Source organism: Anas acuta, chromosome 4 (genome assembly GCF_963932015.1).
Source record: "Anas acuta chromosome 4, bAnaAcu1.1, whole genome shotgun sequence".
Lineage (NCBI taxonomy): Eukaryota > Metazoa > Chordata > Aves > Anseriformes > Anatidae > Anas > Anas acuta.
In genome coordinates, this window is record NC_088982.1 from 73,980,249 (window position 1) to 73,997,447 (window position 17,199).

Consider the following 17,199-nt stretch of genomic DNA (forward strand, 5'->3'; position numbering starts at 1 on the left):
AAAAATATTTTCAGAACTGTGCATGGACTATTATCTATGCTACTCCCTAATGCATATTTACTCCTGTCATCAACGAGAATAAATCCAACCTCAAAATACTCTGATAAGGCAAATATAAATATTCTTGCCCTACAGATACAAAAGCTGTATGCTTTTGTCGAGGTGGTTTGGCTTCCCTTTAGCCTGGTGCCGGAGGCAGGATAAGGGGGAAATGAAGAAAATGGATTAAGTCTGGGCAGCTGAATTGATTGGCCTTGGAAGCAGACAGAAGACTCCAAAAGCACAACCTGGTGGGCCCTTGTCCAGGAAAGTCTGGAAGATGTTTGGGAGGCTGCAGAGGTTGAAAGCTGATTCTGAGACAACCTGAAGGGCTCAAGTTGTGGTGTTATAGTTGTGGGTTTTTCTTCCTCTTCAAGTATTTTGGGGGGATAGTGTGAAAAAGGTCAAAGAGGCATCCTGGAGGATGGGAGGAAAATGTTGCAAGGAGCCAGTACTACTACGGATGTGCTTTTCCCCTAGAAAGACGGCATATTGCAGCAGGAACTGGCAACTGGGCCAAGTTAACAAAAGTTGACTAAATTTTAGAAATCTCCCCCACTCCAAACCTGTAACAGCAATGTCCTAGGAAGGTTCACCGATGCAGATGTGCAAATTGAAGTTTGGACAAGTTGTGCTGTCTGCTTGTTGGCAAAAAGGCAATTCAAGAGAAGATTTAGACCAGAACAGATGTGGTAATCCTTATAGTATGCTCTAACCACTATTCCACTTCTCCGCTAGCCCCAGTAAATAAACTTGCTATTGCCCTTCTTGAAAGCATTTTATCCAGCCTAACTTTGTAATACAGCTTTTCATTTGTTACTTCTTTCTCTAGCTATCAGAAAGCGTGCATGGCAAAGCTCAGAGAATTAATTCAGCACATGTACACACTGGGGGAGCAGTCATATACTTTAAGTATTTAACTAAGGTGTTTTTAATCTCCTCCTCAGAGATGTCCGTTTAATTCCCCTGACTATACAGATATATCGGGCTACACAGCATCCCAACTTTGGTGTTTTTATTTACATGTAAGATGCCCAAAGTATTTGCAATGGCTTGATTACTCCCTGTGGGGTGAACTTGAACAAAAAGAAAAAAAAATGCTTTTCATAGTGGCAGCTGTATTATCTTCAACTATCACTGTTTTTCTCACACTAAGCTTTGCCTTATGAATACGAAAATTAATGCTTGGCATGAAAACCTGAATTTGAAAACATTCAAAGTGTTTTTTTTTTTGTTTGTTTTTTTTCCCCCACTTGTATGTTCCATATAATGGTTTAAATCGATGATTCCAATGCGGATACTTGTTCTTAATTTACAATTGCCATGAACCTAGCTACATTCACTGTTAATCAGAAAAAATATCCCTTCACCCACAAGCATCCCTATGCTAGTCCCACCTTATTTGCTTAAACACATACACACCCTGAGAAAAACACAAACCAGTTAGCAGCTTTCTCCTAGTTAGCAAGGCTGCAAGAGGAACTGTGCACTGTTTTTCCCCTTACATGAGCGGCACCCTCACCTCACAGGGAGGGCTTCCCAACACACAAACGCAGGCAACAGACCCAAGGCCACCAAGCAAGACTCATCCTGACAAATGGCTTATGTCTTTTCCCCCTGTATCCGGTTCTGACCCTAAATACATTCATTATGAAGACCAATAGCTTTCCAAGAACCCACAATGCCGTAATAATAATAAAACCCCCTGTGATGTGGAATTATTTCACACAGAAATGCACTACTCTGTTTTTTTGTTTGTTTGTGTGTTTTTGTTTGTTTGTTTGTTTTTAAGATGCCTCAGGCTTGGACATAAAGAAAAACAAAACAAAATAACCCACAAACTTAATTTTGCCTTAGCTACACTGACTCACCATGGTTAATGGTAGCAAACCATGTATTTCTGCTACCGAAGCGAGTAGATGTGACTCAGTTACACAGAGAGTACTTGTTGAATAATAAAGTGCCATTTTCATATGACAGCTTTTCAGAGTCAAAAGCACTATAAGGACTTGCACAGAAAAGCCACATCTCAACAAACAAAACCTTTAAATCAACTTATTGCCAAAGATTATGCCTAGTTAACAAAAGCAGTGCAGGAGACACCAGTTGGCATGAATTCAGACCATTTAAGCTCTGGTACACTTCAAGGTCACATTTAACAGCAGCAGGCAGAGCATCAAAAGGATGCTAAAGGAAGCCACTTGCCTTCTACTGACAACGCGGGTAAGAGCCTTGGGGTTAGTACAGAAGCCATTAACACGCTACTTGAACTACATTTTCTGGGCTGAAAGAGTCCAAAGTCAGTGAAAGCATTTCTACTGCGAGCATCTATGGCAAGACGGGACTCCTCCATGTGGAGGCTGAAGAGCCGCTGCTGGGCCTGCGACCAACTTGGCCCCACACAGCCTCACCACCACCAGGTAAAGCAGTGCCCACACTTCAAATTGAGACAGAGAACAAGGCAACAGAGGCTGCTGACAACGGAAACCCCAAACATGAGCCAGGTAATTGTCTCAGATGGCAAAAACATACGAAATATTGAAATCAACTGCGAACCTTAAAACCCTGAGAGATGCTACGAGATGTTTCACTGTCGGAAACATATTACTGCCAAAGGTTGTAAAATGTAATTTGTGACACAGTAAAGACTCAACAAGGCTATAACAGTGCCAAACTGTATTACCTAAGCTCTTAATCTTTCCATCAGACCGCATCATTTACAGCATATACACATCGTACGACCAAGATGGCCAAATAGTCACGAGTTTATCACAGAGGCCCCTTCTTTTTCATCTCAAACGAGGCCTTGTATGTTCTGCAATGCAGAAGGGCCACAACTGTTCAGTTGCAAAATTAAGAACGAACAAAATGTTCCCTTCATGTTCCCTTTGAAATGCATTCCATATTGTAACAGCAACAGCGGGGTTAAGAAGAAAGATGACAGAAATAAATCTCACAAATCGTGAGGCAGCTCCAGTGAAGCATATACCTGACACATGCAAGCCTCTGGGTTTTGTAATGTATATACTTCCTGCATAGGTCTGGTAAAAGTATGGGCAACTGTTCAGACTTTCAGACATAATGCTAAATTTAGTGCTATTATATTCTTACCAGTATGCTGTGTTCTTAAACAAAACTTTAACAGGGCTGTGATAGTGCTGACTCAGGACAGAGAGGGCTCAGGCTGGTTATGAGAGCCACAGACCAAACACTCCAGACAATTTTTGTTTTTTCACCAGGAGCACTTAAAGGTAGAAGTAACACTGAAGGAGGTCCTTTTTCTTTCTCTCCCTCCACACTACCCCCAGGGGATGTTTGCTGTGGTACATCAGAGCCACAAAATCCTTTAGATTCGAAGTAACGTGTGGAGGTCATTTGCTCCACCCAAACTTTAGTATGAAACATTCACTATTTTTAAATATTAGAAGAAGAAGTATTCTTTTCAATATTTGTATGTTTGAAAATGAAAAATTTCTATTTTCCACTAAGCAGCATGAAAACTGCCCACATGCCATCACGCTGTGCCATAATGCAACTCATACTTGAGGAACAGAACCTGATGGCATTAATTAATCACATTTTGAAGTATCTTACCATCTTCATCTCTGCACAAAATGATAATCCAAAGATGCAATGCATACAAAAGAAGCTAGAAACTCATAACCTAACAAGATGCATTGCAAAGACTGTCTTTCACACAGTGCCATAAGTAAACTGAGGCAGAAGGGAGTTCGGCTCTGATTCTCTGGTATCTGCGGAGGTTTGTGACTTTAAACAAGTCAAGATTTGTGGGACCTTCTTTTGTACTGCTTTTAATGTCTTTCAAAGCTTCCACATATTGGAACGAACACTTCTATATTTACCTTGTAAACCTTAACAACCAAATACATTTCTCTTTCTTACTAATATGCCTTTTAAACCAGGTACTGCGTTGCTTTTTCCTCCACTACGTGGGGTGGGAATGCACTTTTGGTGCCTCAGATGACAACTGTGATGAACTCTGAGCACTTTCTCCCATTTCCCCCTCCTCTGCAGGTGAGGATCCCCCAGGCCACACTTGCTGGTGCCATCAGCTCAGCAGCCTCCCCCCTTCCTTTGACACCCCTATGCAGGTGTGAGATGCACTTGATCTGAGGATCATGAGCAACCACCACAAATTTCACATGCCACAGCAGTGAGAATGATGCCATGCACGGAAGGAAGTCTTATTTAATCAGGTGTTCAAGTGTAAGAAAAATTAGACATAGGTTTGGCTACAGCACACTGTTGATACTAATAATGTCTACGTTCATGCTTATTATCTAATATAGTCTCTTCATGTATGCATTTGGGAACACAATCTCATATTAAAAAGCATTTAATTATGCCAGATTTGTTTACTAACTATAGCAGTGCTTTTTTCACCCCCCCTCCCAAAAACCTAGTGCTTGATAGCGTGGTGACAGCAGCCTGAATCAATGCGCTGACACAGTTCATTAACGTGTTACAAGCGCAGTTGAACTAGAATCATGAAACATATTTCACTTCTTTCCTATTATGCACCAGCAGGTACAATAAAGTTCCCTATTTAAAACTTTTCTACTTCATCACAGACCACAAAAAGTCAAAAGCCATTTTAGTCAAACCTCAATGGTTAAAACATCTTCTATATTAATATCTCAACTTTGTTAGCCATTAGTGTTACCTTGATTTCTTTCTTAACTGTCCAAATTGCATTTCAGTCTACCAATTTAGATTTACAGAGACAAGCTGAGGTCACCAAATAGATCTTCTGGGTTTCCAGTATGAAAACTAATGAATTAGGTAGCCATTATAAAAAGACTACTGACAGAGAAAACAAACACATCCCACCCACACAGGATCTCCTACAGACACAATGTTTATCTTGTACTATTTATATTAACCTAATAATGTAAGGTTGGTCAAATAACCTCATTCATTCTTAAACATGCATTCTAAAACTAAGCAAACTCACCCCATGGCAGAAAACCTGACTATGGAGCAATACAAATTGAGGCAAAAACTACAGGGGAGCATTGGCAAGTCTCACAGAATTACAATGAGGGGTTAATGAGAAGTGCTACCTACCCACACCACAAGAAACTGTACTAGTCTGGAGTAAAAGATGAAAAAAGCCGTGTGATGTATCATGCAATTACAAGCCAATTGCTTGGGTCAAGCTGTATCCACTATGAAACATATTTTAGCTTCTTCTGGAAATTACCTGATTCCACAACAACTTATAAACTTCTCATACAAAAATGAATTCACACGAATTGCTACAACACATGAAAAAAAAATCAGCTCCCCGAGGTATGAACTAGAATACTATATTAATTTGTCAAATGGAAAAAAAGAAGAACTCAAAAGGTAACCACAAGTTCCATAAATCTGATGGCTTAGTTTTCAACTACTCATCTTTCTTGACATGTGGTAACACAAAACAAATGTTTATATTTTTCATTGATCGCATTTCTGTATGTATTTTATGTGCTTGAGCACATATTAATGAAATATTACTCCAAGGATATGAGATATTGCTACAAGAATGTGCTCGGTTTTATGAGGACTGCTTTACTAGACGTATCATGAGAACAAAAATTAGAGGCACATTTGAATCAGAGTCAAAAATGATCAAACACTTTATAAGATTAAATATCTCCACTACCTTAAAACAATATTGTTTTAATGTGTTCAGAGGCCCTGATACAACAAACGAAATAGAAAATTGATTAAAATCCAGAAGTGCGGAAAAACTCAAAACCAGAGCTAAGATACACACAATTACAAAAGCAACCCACTGGGTCTGACATTCCCACCAGGAAGGTGTCACAAAGTCTAAAAGTAGGCAGATATTTCTCTTCTTTAGCTCATAAATCTGACAAAGCTTTCTATCAAACAGAAAGCATTTTAATTAAAAATTGTAATTTAATTTGTTGAAATTTTCAGTCCCACCTGGTAGTGGTAATCTTGGAAATATTATTTGGATATTACGATGAAGTCTAAACCTTTAACACAAAAGTAAACCCATTTTTTTATGACGCAGCTTTATTCCAAGAAATCCAGCTCAGTTTCCCATATTGATTTATTTAACTGGTCTCATAAAGGAAATGTAACATTCAGAAGTGAGAGCTGATATAACAGCAGTCCACCACTGCCATTCAATCAACTTATTATTAATGGCAACAATATGCACCATCAATTACAAAACAAACTATCAGGAACAATGCTGAATGAGCAAAAATCCCTAATTATTGTAAGCCTAAATTTTCCTTTCAATATCTCTCTTTTCCAGTTAAAAAAAAAGAAAAAAAAAAAAGTTAAAACTTCAATTCAACCTCCTCAGAGTTCTGCTAACTATCAAAGGTTTTGTAGATTTATTTCCAACTATGTGTCTTTAACTTGCTGCACTATGCATATATTGGACAATGAAAAACGTTGCTCTATTGCCATTACCTAGTTAATGATGCATGTCAGATAATGAACGCTATGTTTGTCTTATACACAGCGGAACAAAACTAGAAAGCATTACTCTGAAAAGAAATGTAAGAGATGTTGCCAGAAAGGGATGCAAGGTGAAGTTACCACAACCTGTACTAAACTTTGTTACTCCCTCCATGTTTTTTTTTTTTTTTTTTTTTATCTCTACTGTTTGTAAGCAGTTTCCTTTCCAACTCTTTCCTCCAAATGTTCCTTTTTATAGCACATTAGTAATTAAACTGATATGAACAAGCTTATAGTTTAACTTACAGTTTCAGACTACAGAGCATTTCACAAACTGGATCTAATTTTCTGCAGAAATATCTCAGGAGAGCACAGAGGCAGAATGAAACAAGAAAAGGAAGTCCTCACATTTAATTATTTATTCAGTCTCTGTGTATGCTGCATATATATGGACAATGTCATCCTAAGCACAAGATGTAAAACAAGAACATGGAAAAAGATACCTCAACATCTTTGGCAGCAGTCCCACAAATGGTCCTATAAGAAGTTAACAGAAATAAATAACTGCATACCGAGAGAGTTATGAAGGCCTAGGGGGAAAAAGTCTTGAATTTTTTTGGAGAAAAAGAGAATAGGGAAAAAAGGAATTTCTGGGAGAAAAATGAACCAAAACTTTCACAAAGCCTACTTTCTCTTTGAACAGACACTGAAATAATTTGCAGTGTAAATGCTTTAAAGTATTTTATGAACACTTTCCTTCAGAACGCCTTCTGCAGTTAATATGTTCTTCAAAGGAGCCACAGAAGAATATGAGCTGGAAGAGAAGCCTTCCAGTTCAACCCTTTCCTCAAGACAAATACAACTACATTATGTCATTCCTGACATATTTGTCTTGTCTGTTCTTAATGACTGCCAATGAAGAAACTCAGCAATTTCCCAAAGCAAGCTATTCAGGGTTTCACAATAATTACCATTTGAAAGTTTCCCTTATTATCTAACCTGAAATGTTGTTCTTCCTCAGGAAAGCCCCTTATTTCTTGTACCATCCACCATGACACTGAAAACACATTATCTCCTTTTTCTTTGCCTTCTAGTCTTGATCTTAAATCACTGAAGACTTATCCCATCCCTTCTCATTCTTCCCTTCTTTAGACTAAACAACTCCACTTCTGATCTCTTCTCCACAGTTATCTTTTTGATGTATCTGATCACACGTCCATGGCCTCGATCCAACTACGCACGCTGCTCTAGGAGAGCAATGCCCAAGTTTGGGCACGAGCTATGGAGCAGAAGGGCTGCTTCACAGATCCCCCAGACTCCCCTGTTTATACAAACTGATATGATGCCTGCCTTTTTTGTAACCGCACAGCATTTCTGACTTCATATTCATTGCATAATTCCCCATAATCCCAACCACTCCTCTAAAGTACCGCTATCAGCACAGTTGTTGACCATCCTCTGCTTTTGAAGTTATTCCTCCTGCTCCAACACAGCATCTTACATTTATCACTCCTGAATTTAATTCCACTTTTTTTTTTTTCAGATTATTTCTCTAATTTGTCAAGATGATTTTCAGTATTATTGCAGTCTCTTAATGTTGGCATTTCCTTCTTAGCCGCATATTTAATCAGCACATTTTATTTTATCATCTAGGTTTCTAATGAAAACACTAATCATAATTAAACTGAGGACCAAAGACTGCCAAATCTCCTTACTTCAGAGAAGACTCAGTATCAGGCCGTCTCTTGATGCTTAGGACTGGTCCTAAGGACTGCAATCCTTCATACCTTGTTAGCTACAAAGATAATGGAGTGCTACTCCCAGTATTTTTTCCTCTAGAACAACAAACTTCTTCTGAATGTGCTTATAACATCAGATTTCTCTCTGCACAACCAGATTGTCAGCTAAATGCATGTGTTGGGAGGTGGAGGGAAGGTGGCCTGCAAGAGCCCTTCTTCCCCACCACGCCACCGTGCCATGGCCATGGGCCCAAGGATGAAAGCACCTGGTCCTTCCTCTGCTTGACAAGTCAGCAATGCCCTGCTGGTTTAGGGTTTACGCCCCAAAAGAGGTCAGAACGCAGGTCTCTGAGACCTTCCATTTCACCCCAGAGCACAGAAGAGAACTTCCCAGTCACCCATCATTGTATGGGATCCTTCTCAGAGCAACCAAACAGCTGAGAAGACCCCTGTGCACCCAGGAGGCAAGGGAAGAGAAGGCTTACCAGAAGCTGAACCTTCAGGACACAGTATTTCTGTCTGCTGCAAGTCAGCTGTACTGCTTTTGAGTCAAAAGGTTTTAAACTTTCCTCTATTCTATTTCTGTTTGTCAAAATAACTCTTAGTTTGCAGAGACATTGTCTTTTTCAATGGTGAACTACGTATAGCTACACAGGCATGCCTACAGGAGTATGCACACGAACAAACTATATATAAATGTGTAATATTTATATAGTTCTCTAACTCACATAAAATTATTGCAATCTATTTGTGTTGGCTTTGGATGTGCAAATTCTCAATATTTCACTTTATCCCGAGGGGAAAAAGGATTTATTTCTCCAGGCCTTCCACAGATCTCAACATCTTCCATCCCCACATTCCATCCATCCTGCCGAGCTCATTCTTGAAACCAGCGTAGGGCTTCCATGATTCATAAATACTCATGGAAGGGAGTAACAGGGAGTTAAGATTCCTTAGTGATCTGTAACCCTGGCTGTGCATCAGTTTCTAACAACACTCTTGGGTATCTCAGGAGCCTTCCTTTGGCCCAAAAGGATTCCAGTGCATACAATGGTCCTTAGGTTACAAGCCTGATGGTCACCAGAAAACCAGGGACCTGGAAGACAAAGTAGTTGTCTGCTGCCTATATAATGCTAAAAAAAATAACGTATGGCATATTATGACTAGATTCCTTCTTTTCTCATGTTTCCTTCTTTTCTCATGTCTTGTTTTTCAAATTCCTTTACTAAATTAAGTATCATTCCATGAATACAACTACATTGTATAATACCCTCCATAGAAGTGGGTCAGCTACCTCAACAGATGTTCACCTAAGCTTATGGTCTTTTTGTCTCACCTACTCAAAAGACAACTTCTTTTGGTTATAATCTTTCAAAATTTCTTTAAAAGCTCTGGGAAACTGTCCACACCGACAATGTTTTCGTAATCTTTCATTTAAAAAGGAGATGACTGTTCGTGATAATATAACTTAACAAATTATCTAAATAAGCAATACCGCATCTGATCGCAAGAGATTGATCTTATGCTATCCCATCTCAGTCAACTCCCTGTCACACGTGCATACAAAAAACTTCACTCATGATCTTAAATTTTCTTTCTATGTTATATAATCCTTTAGTGCTCAATAAATCAAGACCATCTTAAACTCTACGGCCAAACACACTACAGCAGTGAAAAGTCTCCAAGGCCATTAAGCACAGAGACACAGCAGCTAACTCAAGATGTGCTTCACCAGCAGCCTGCTGGGCACAGACCAAATATCCTTGTGCATGCTTGCACCTTTTTCCTCCCATCCGACTGGGGCCACTTGTGAACTAGAACTGAGCTTGGTAGACTCGAAGTCTGAGTCATTACCTTTTGTGTTCTTCTATGTAAATTTCAATAAATAATGTTAATGGACATGCACTTCTTCTTCATTTCTTTTGAAAGACAAGGATGAGTTAAAAATAAGTCTTTTAGTTTAGCTGTCTTCTGTACCTGACTCCTGTCCCTGTGGATCATATTGACACTCCATCAGAGCTGATGTACGCACACACACACAGATTTCTTCATGCCTAACTCAGCACACTCAGTGCATCTCAGCACTTGTTTAAAGCCAGGCATCCTGAGAGATTCTGCTGGAACCACTGTCCTTACCGAGCCATGTCTATTACTTCGGAGGAGGAAATGAAAAAGAACAATGTATCATGTAACTGAACTGGTCTGGAGGACTTACATTCGCTCACAGCCTTGAGAGGAAAACACAGCCAGCCTTGCCTTCAGTTTTTCAGCTGGTCAGTAACCTCTGGAGCATCCGCAGCCCACTGCCCTGCGCACACCAGCACCGAGCGGCAACAACAGCGAGAAGTGCTCAGGACATGCTGGCCACCAAACTCTCGAGCCAGCAGCAGGGCTCAGGGACAAGGAGCGGCACACGCTGGAGCAGCCTCTCGCCCAGGTCATGCTGCAGCTGCTGAGCAAGGGCTGAGCTGCTTCCCGAGAGCCTCCCTCCCTCACCTCCCTGCCTTGGCCCCGGCGCAGCCTGCTGGGAGCGCGCATCACACGTGGCACTGGGCCCGCTGGCTCGCGCCTTTCTGCTCTGCTCCCAAGACACGGCTCAGCTGCAACCCCCTCCCCACGCCCCTACAGACGGCCCAAAATAAAAAGCTGTGCGAGTTAGTCCTGCTGATAGCCTAAAAGCTTTTGATGGGGGTGGTGGGAAGCAAGACATTAAAGTAGGCCAAGGCCTCAAGCCCTGCACGTGAGGAAACAGAGAGAAGCAGAAATGGGCAGCAAGACAGACTCTCCAGCTGAGGTGCTGTGCTGTAGCACAAAAGGAAAAAATAAAGAGCTAACTCTGCTTCTTTAACCTTCTTCCCATGCTCGCTCACTAGCTTAGGAAAGCTACCAGAAGAAGGGTCTCTTTACTAGCAAAAGCCTTAGAGGGACTGCTGGAGACCTGCTAAGAATTTGGAGCACTCAAGTCTCTTTGCCTGAAGCCTAACTTCCACTTGGCAAGGTGCGTCAGTGCTCCCCAATGGCTCCGGTTTACACAAGTCCCTCTGTTTTTTACAGATCAGCCGGGTAACGTTTGGAACACGCCAGGCACGGGATGTGTATTGGGAGGCCTGCAGCATCCAGGTGGGCCTCCAGTGGACCTCAGCCTTGAACTAACACGTTCTGGAATTTAAGAAATAACACCACTTCTCCTGGATTACAAATTTCTGGGTCCTGGCATTTTAATTAAGGTACCTCTACTAAGAAAGCATTCAGAGTTGCTATCGCCAGCATTTATCTTCAGCAAGAAGAGATAACAGCATCCTTCTGGACCTGCCTTGTTACTGCTCTGCCCAAACCTATTAACCCCTCACCATTTCCTCCCTTATTTCTCAGTCGTGCAAGGCTGTCCTTTCTCTCTGCTGCTCCTTTTTCCCCAAAGTAGAACAAGATGAAAAAAAATGTTCTCAGGGTTTCAGATCAGCAGACGAAGAAAATAAAAATGAAGTATAAGCAAATTTCTTTTTTCCTATAAAAGGTTCCAAAACCAAAGCAGGCAGATTTTCAGAATTATTTCCGCCTGACGAGCTGATGAAAAGAGACGGGTTCCTACCGACTGTTAACATATATTTACACACTAAATTCTATTTAATGAAGGATTAAAATAATTATACTGAATTACTGTTATTCCATACTCTGCTTTTATTCTTTTTAGCCCTTAGACAACCTCTGCAGCCTCTAAGAGCCAACACAGTACCCTGGCTGCCCTGGAACCCGGTCGTCCCCATTCCTCCGACCGCTGAGTGAGTCACTGCTGTGCAGCATGACATTCCCTTCCTAACGCACTGGTTCCCAAACCGCGGTCCTCAGAAAACTGGCTGACTACATGCTGCTGGCGCTGGTCCTCGCTCCCAACTGCTGCATGGCTTTAAAGACAACCAAGATGCATTAAACAGTACCCTGACATTAATTTCCCCCGTAAGATGTTATTTTAGTTGCTGCAGGGTAAGTATGTTCTTGTGAATGAGCGAATAGGTGTCTCAGAACAACGTCTCTTCTAAGGTACAGTCCACGTAATGGGGGTAAAAAAAAACAAGCATGGGAAGTCTTTCTCTAGATAACGTGTCAGCCCCCAGTGCAAATCTCCCTGGTTCAGCAAGTCTGGGAACTAGACCGAGACCAGGAATTATCTCCAGCTCTACCATATGGAGATGCAAGACACCAGGCCAGTTGCTTGTTTTATTTAAACATGTGTTTCTTTTACCAGCAGTATTAACTTTGCTTTGTTCCTGTTTATATTTAAAGAAATGAGAAAATAAACTAAATAACTTTTTTCCTCTCATTTTGTTTTTGTTCTTTTAAGAGTTCCCTGTTCCTGTCAAAGTGAGTTAAGCTAAACAGAAACAAGGCATTCTTCTTCCAGAGCAAACGTGTCCACATTTGGAGTTATTTGGGAACCATTCCTACAGCTCAAACGCATGTTGTTGTCCCCCCTCCTTAATTCTGATTAACGTCCGCATGTAAAAAGTCCCTTAGGTTAGGTGACTGGTTGTCTGCTTAACAGACCACAGTAACACACAATTTACCTGAGACAGCAAACCACACAATACCCACCCGCTGCCTTTACCACTTTGGTGAGGCATCTAATTCAGTGGCTTAAGAGAAAAGTTTCTAATTGTCTGCAGAGCAGCAACCGCATCATGACAAGAGTGATAGGGCAGCTCAGAGAATCCCAAGGAAGAATTTGGATTCCCTGCCCTCATCCACACCTGAGGGGATGAGGAACCGTGCCACGAATTCAATAAAGCCCCCAGAGGGAACTGGTGTTAAGGCAAGGTTCAGCATGCCCAGTGACCCAGCGTGCAGGCTGCGATGTGCAGGAGAAAGCATAACGCCTTCCCTAACACGGACGCCTCCTGTAAGTCACGCTGCAATCGCACAGCAAAGCCCAAGATGATCGCTTCCCGGTACGAGCAACATTACTTGACCACGAGCACGTATGTTAGCAATGCAGTAAACGTAAATGTCCTGTAACACTCTGCAGGGGTAGCTCACAGCGCCGAACTCTTATTGGCTCGCAGAGTGCCAGTTTCTATTTCGCTACTTCAAACACATCAGAAAGTCCGCTTTGCTGGAGGTTTTTAAGTGAATCGGGAAGGCACCTTTCTGCCCACGGGGTAGAGCAGAGGAGTACCTGACCGGCTGCGACCCCAGCGCCCTGCTCACGAGGGTCGGCATCTGAGCCGGTGAGCTGCACGACGAGGTAGTAAACTTACTTTCCAGTGATAAATTGGCTTCTGGACGGTGTGCACATAGGCTGCACATAATAGTTCTCCAGCTTAACCCCTTCGGCAGCTAGCTTGTCCAGAGTGGGCGTCCTGATCTCGGATCCGTGGTACCCTACGTCTCGGAAGCCCTGATCGTCAGCCAGGATGAAGACGATGTGGGGCTGCGAGCTGGGGGCTCCGGCCCCCGGCTCCTCTCCCGGCCGGCTCCCCGCCGCCTCCGTCCCTCCGGGGCCGAGTCCGAGGCTGTCCCAGGCCAGGTAGCCGTAGGTGAGCAGGCTGAGCACCGACAGCCCGGCCAGCACCCCCACGGCCAGCATCTTCCCCCTGCACAGCCGCCCGGCACCGCCGCGCCCACCGCGGGCCATTCACCTTGGCTGAAGCGAGAGCGAGAGACGGAAGCGAAAAATAATAATAAAAATAATAAAAAAAAAAAATCCAAAAAAAAAAAAAAAAAAAAAGGAAAAAGAAAACCCAGCAGCCTCTCTCCGAGGCGGGCTCAGCGCGGCCGTCGCCAACTTCGCCAAGTGCGGCCGCCCTGCCCGCTGCCGGCGGCCGGGTGGGCAGGGCCGCGCCGGGGGTCACAGCACCCTCGGCCCGCCTCCGGCCCCGTCCCGGTGCCCATGGCGGGCCGAGCCGAGCCGGGCCGGGCCGGGCCGGGCCCCGCGGCCTCCCGGCGCCCTCCGCCCGCCCCCTCCGGCGCTGCCGGGCCGCTCCCTCCCCTGCCCGCCTCTCCCCTGGTCCCCCCCGCAGCCCCATCGCCTGCCCGGCCTTCCCCCGGCCGGCCCCCTCGGCGGCTTCGTCCTGCCTCCCCTCCTCCCTTCTCCGCTCTCCCCGCCGCCGCCATCGCCCCCCGGCCCCCTGCTGCTTCCCAAAGCTGCCGCTTTGCCCCCCCCACCCCCAAAGGAAACAAAAAAAAAAAATTAAAAACTGTTTAAAGCGTTTCTGCAATCGCCACAAACATCTGGAAGGTATGAAGGTACCGGGTTTGTTTTCAGCCGCAAACCGGTCCCAAATCCCAAGCCCTCCAGTTCTGGTGAGGCTGTGGCAAATGCGAGGAATGTGCCTTCTCAAAGTCCTATCTTTTCTTTTTTTTTTTTTTTTTAATTTGGGTTGAAGTATGAATGTGCTGCAGTTGCAAAATACAACTTCACCCTAGTCCCGAAAGACACTGAAGCAAGCAGAAACTACATTCATGCGTGATTACGCTAAACTGAAGTAAATGTGCAGGTCTGACCTGTCTAACATGAGTCATCGTGACAGGAACAACTTTTACTCAAACTGGATTTTATGAAGCTTTAACTCTTCAGCAGCCGCTTAGACCAAAGCCCGTCACTGCCACACCTGAGGAGCTCTGGCTCGTCCCCGCTGGCACACAAGCTGGCTGCTCTTCCTCCCAGAGAAACGCTTCCACCTTTCATTTCTCAAAACTGACAGATTCTGGCAGGGAAAGTTTGGTATGCCCTTAAAAGTTTACTGCTTCCCACAGCTCAAAGCAATGTCTCCTCAAACAGTCCTGCAGAGCGAAGGAGCATCCCCAAACTCATATTTTGGAATATGAGTGCAGTGCTTACTTGGGCAACAGCTGAAATAGCTTCTCAAATGAGGAATACCTAAATCAGCATTACCGTATCCTAAGGGGGAGCATGACATTGTAATGAGGTGTCGAACGTTGATGTATATTCTTTAATTACCTTTAATAACATCGTCTAATGCAAGTGTCTGGATTTTGCCTGCCTAGATGTCTCCACAAATGAAGTGCAGTTCGTAACTGTACTTGTTGCCCTTGTTCTGGAGAGAAAAAAAGAAGTCTGTCTTAAGGAACTCTAATTGGGGGTGAATCTAACCGGTTTTGTGCAACCTAACGTGAGCAGAAATGTCCCCACTCTATCATTCCTGGTGCAAAAGAGTTATTCAGAAGGAGCTGAGCATCCTGCTGCACTCAACAACTCTGCAGCAGGGAGAACGTGGAAGTAAAAGTGGTGATCTTAATGTGCTGTTCAAGGTCTTGTCTACACTGGGAAGGGGTATTGATAAATCTACATCTGCATTGTAAAGCCTACTAAGTTCAAGTCCTGAGGTGGAATGCTTTCTTCTGAAATCAAAATAACTTTACAGCATGTTAACTCAAGCTCCAAAAAAATAGCCCCCAAAACCTTAAACTGAAGAAAACTTAAAACCTTCATTATACTCCAAGGAAATTCCCTTTAAAAGAATTCTCTCTCTCTCTTTTTTTTTTTTTTTTTTAACTCCTGCTTTTCCCCACATATGCAAGACCGAAAGAATGCATATAGAAACCTAAAACTATAAATGGTAAAACACAAATTGGATTAGCAATGTTGTTTTGACTTTAACCGGTCCGCTGCCAAATGGCAAACAAAATACGACGTCCTCTTTATAAAAGCCGTAATAGCGCCATGGATGCTGATAGATGTATGAGCATCACACTACATGTCTGATAAAAAGTGCTCATATTTTCTCTTAATTAAAGATACTTTGCATTAATTTTTAATTTTTGTGTTTTTGAAATTATTACAGCACACTTATTAACAAGATATTATATAATCCATACACTATGCTATCCATATAATTATTTGTAACTATCCATACACGATTTCCTCATAGAATCAAACATTTCTGACTCATCCAAAATAAAAGATTGGCAGGCAGCTGTCTAAAGAGGACCACTCCTGAGAAGCTGAGCATCAGTGGGCAGAACTACAGAAGCAAATAAAAGAGTTTGGAATTCAGATTGTTTCTATGGTAGGGGAAAAAAAAAATCATTATGCAGATGCAACAGAGTTTATCTCCCTGAAGACACGGGTATGAGAAGACAGCTTCAATTTTCCAGTCCTGCCTTATGGCAGTGCCTGTTAGCCATACCAAACCCCGTTAGTCATCACCCAAGTGCAGATGAAAACACACGAGGACAGCCTCCGTCAGACATCCCTAAGCTTGGCCTTCTTTTCAGCCTGACAACTCACCCCCTCTTTTTGCAAAAACAAAAGCGGGGTTATGCCAGCAAAATACTCTGCTGACCTTGAAGTAAAGAGGCCTTGGAAGATAACGTGCTATTAATATTCCACTTCAGAAAATGTTTGTAGACACTCAGGAGCTGCAAGCACGGTTTATACAGTCCATTCAGGATGCTCAGTGAAAGGAACAGGCGAGTTGTGAAAGCTGTAGGAAGTGTTTTTCCCTTAGGGAAAAAATACAGAAGCTTCACAGATATTTAAACTTGAGTGCAGTGAATACATTAATCCAAATATACAGCAGTTAAAACTGAATTTATTATACCATTAGGAAATGATATATTTTTAGCACTTGTTATGCAGTCTCTGTGTGTATCGAGACCATAAAATTAAGTCAATTAAACATGCACAGGGAGGATGACTTTAGCTGAAGGCTCGTCTGCCATTATCTTCAGTCAAGGTCGGGGCTGTTAAGCATGCCCTTTTCTGCTTCTTTCAGATCAGACTGCCATCTAAGCTTTCCGAACCATATATATTTGACACACAAGTATAAGCCAAAGAAGATAGCGGCTTTAGAAAGTTAACTGCAGCTGAAAATTAAAGGAGACTCTTCCTTCAAAGGCAATCACAACAGAGAGCGGAGGTGGCACTAGTGGGGACAGCAAAGGATTAGTCCGGGTGAGGGCTCTGCGTAATGTCCCCATGGGGCTGTGACTCAGAGGGACATCTGTGAGTCACAGCTCC

General features: G+C 42.8%; 1 protein-coding gene and 1 long non-coding RNA gene across 18 annotated transcripts in view; one reads left to right on the top strand and one right to left on the bottom strand.

Annotated features, from left to right (window-relative positions):
- ARSJ (arylsulfatase family member J) overlaps positions 1-13,851 on the bottom strand; it is a 100,268-nt gene extending 86,417 nt beyond the window's left edge. For all 17 annotated transcript variants that reach the window (XM_068682109.1, XM_068682124.1, XM_068682123.1 and 14 more), the window contains exon 1: positions 13,475-13,851. In XM_068682109.1, the coding sequence (XP_068538210.1) occupies positions 13,475-13,851 (377 nt within the window). The remainder of the gene's footprint in view (positions 1-13,474) is intronic.
- Positions 12,556-13,920, top strand: LOC137856544 (uncharacterized). The gene is made up of 2 exons (XR_011096574.1): positions 12,556-13,461; positions 13,537-13,920. It is a non-coding gene; the product is annotated as an uncharacterized lncRNA (long non-coding RNA).
- The last annotated feature ends 3,279 nt before the right edge of the window (positions 13,921-17,199 follow it).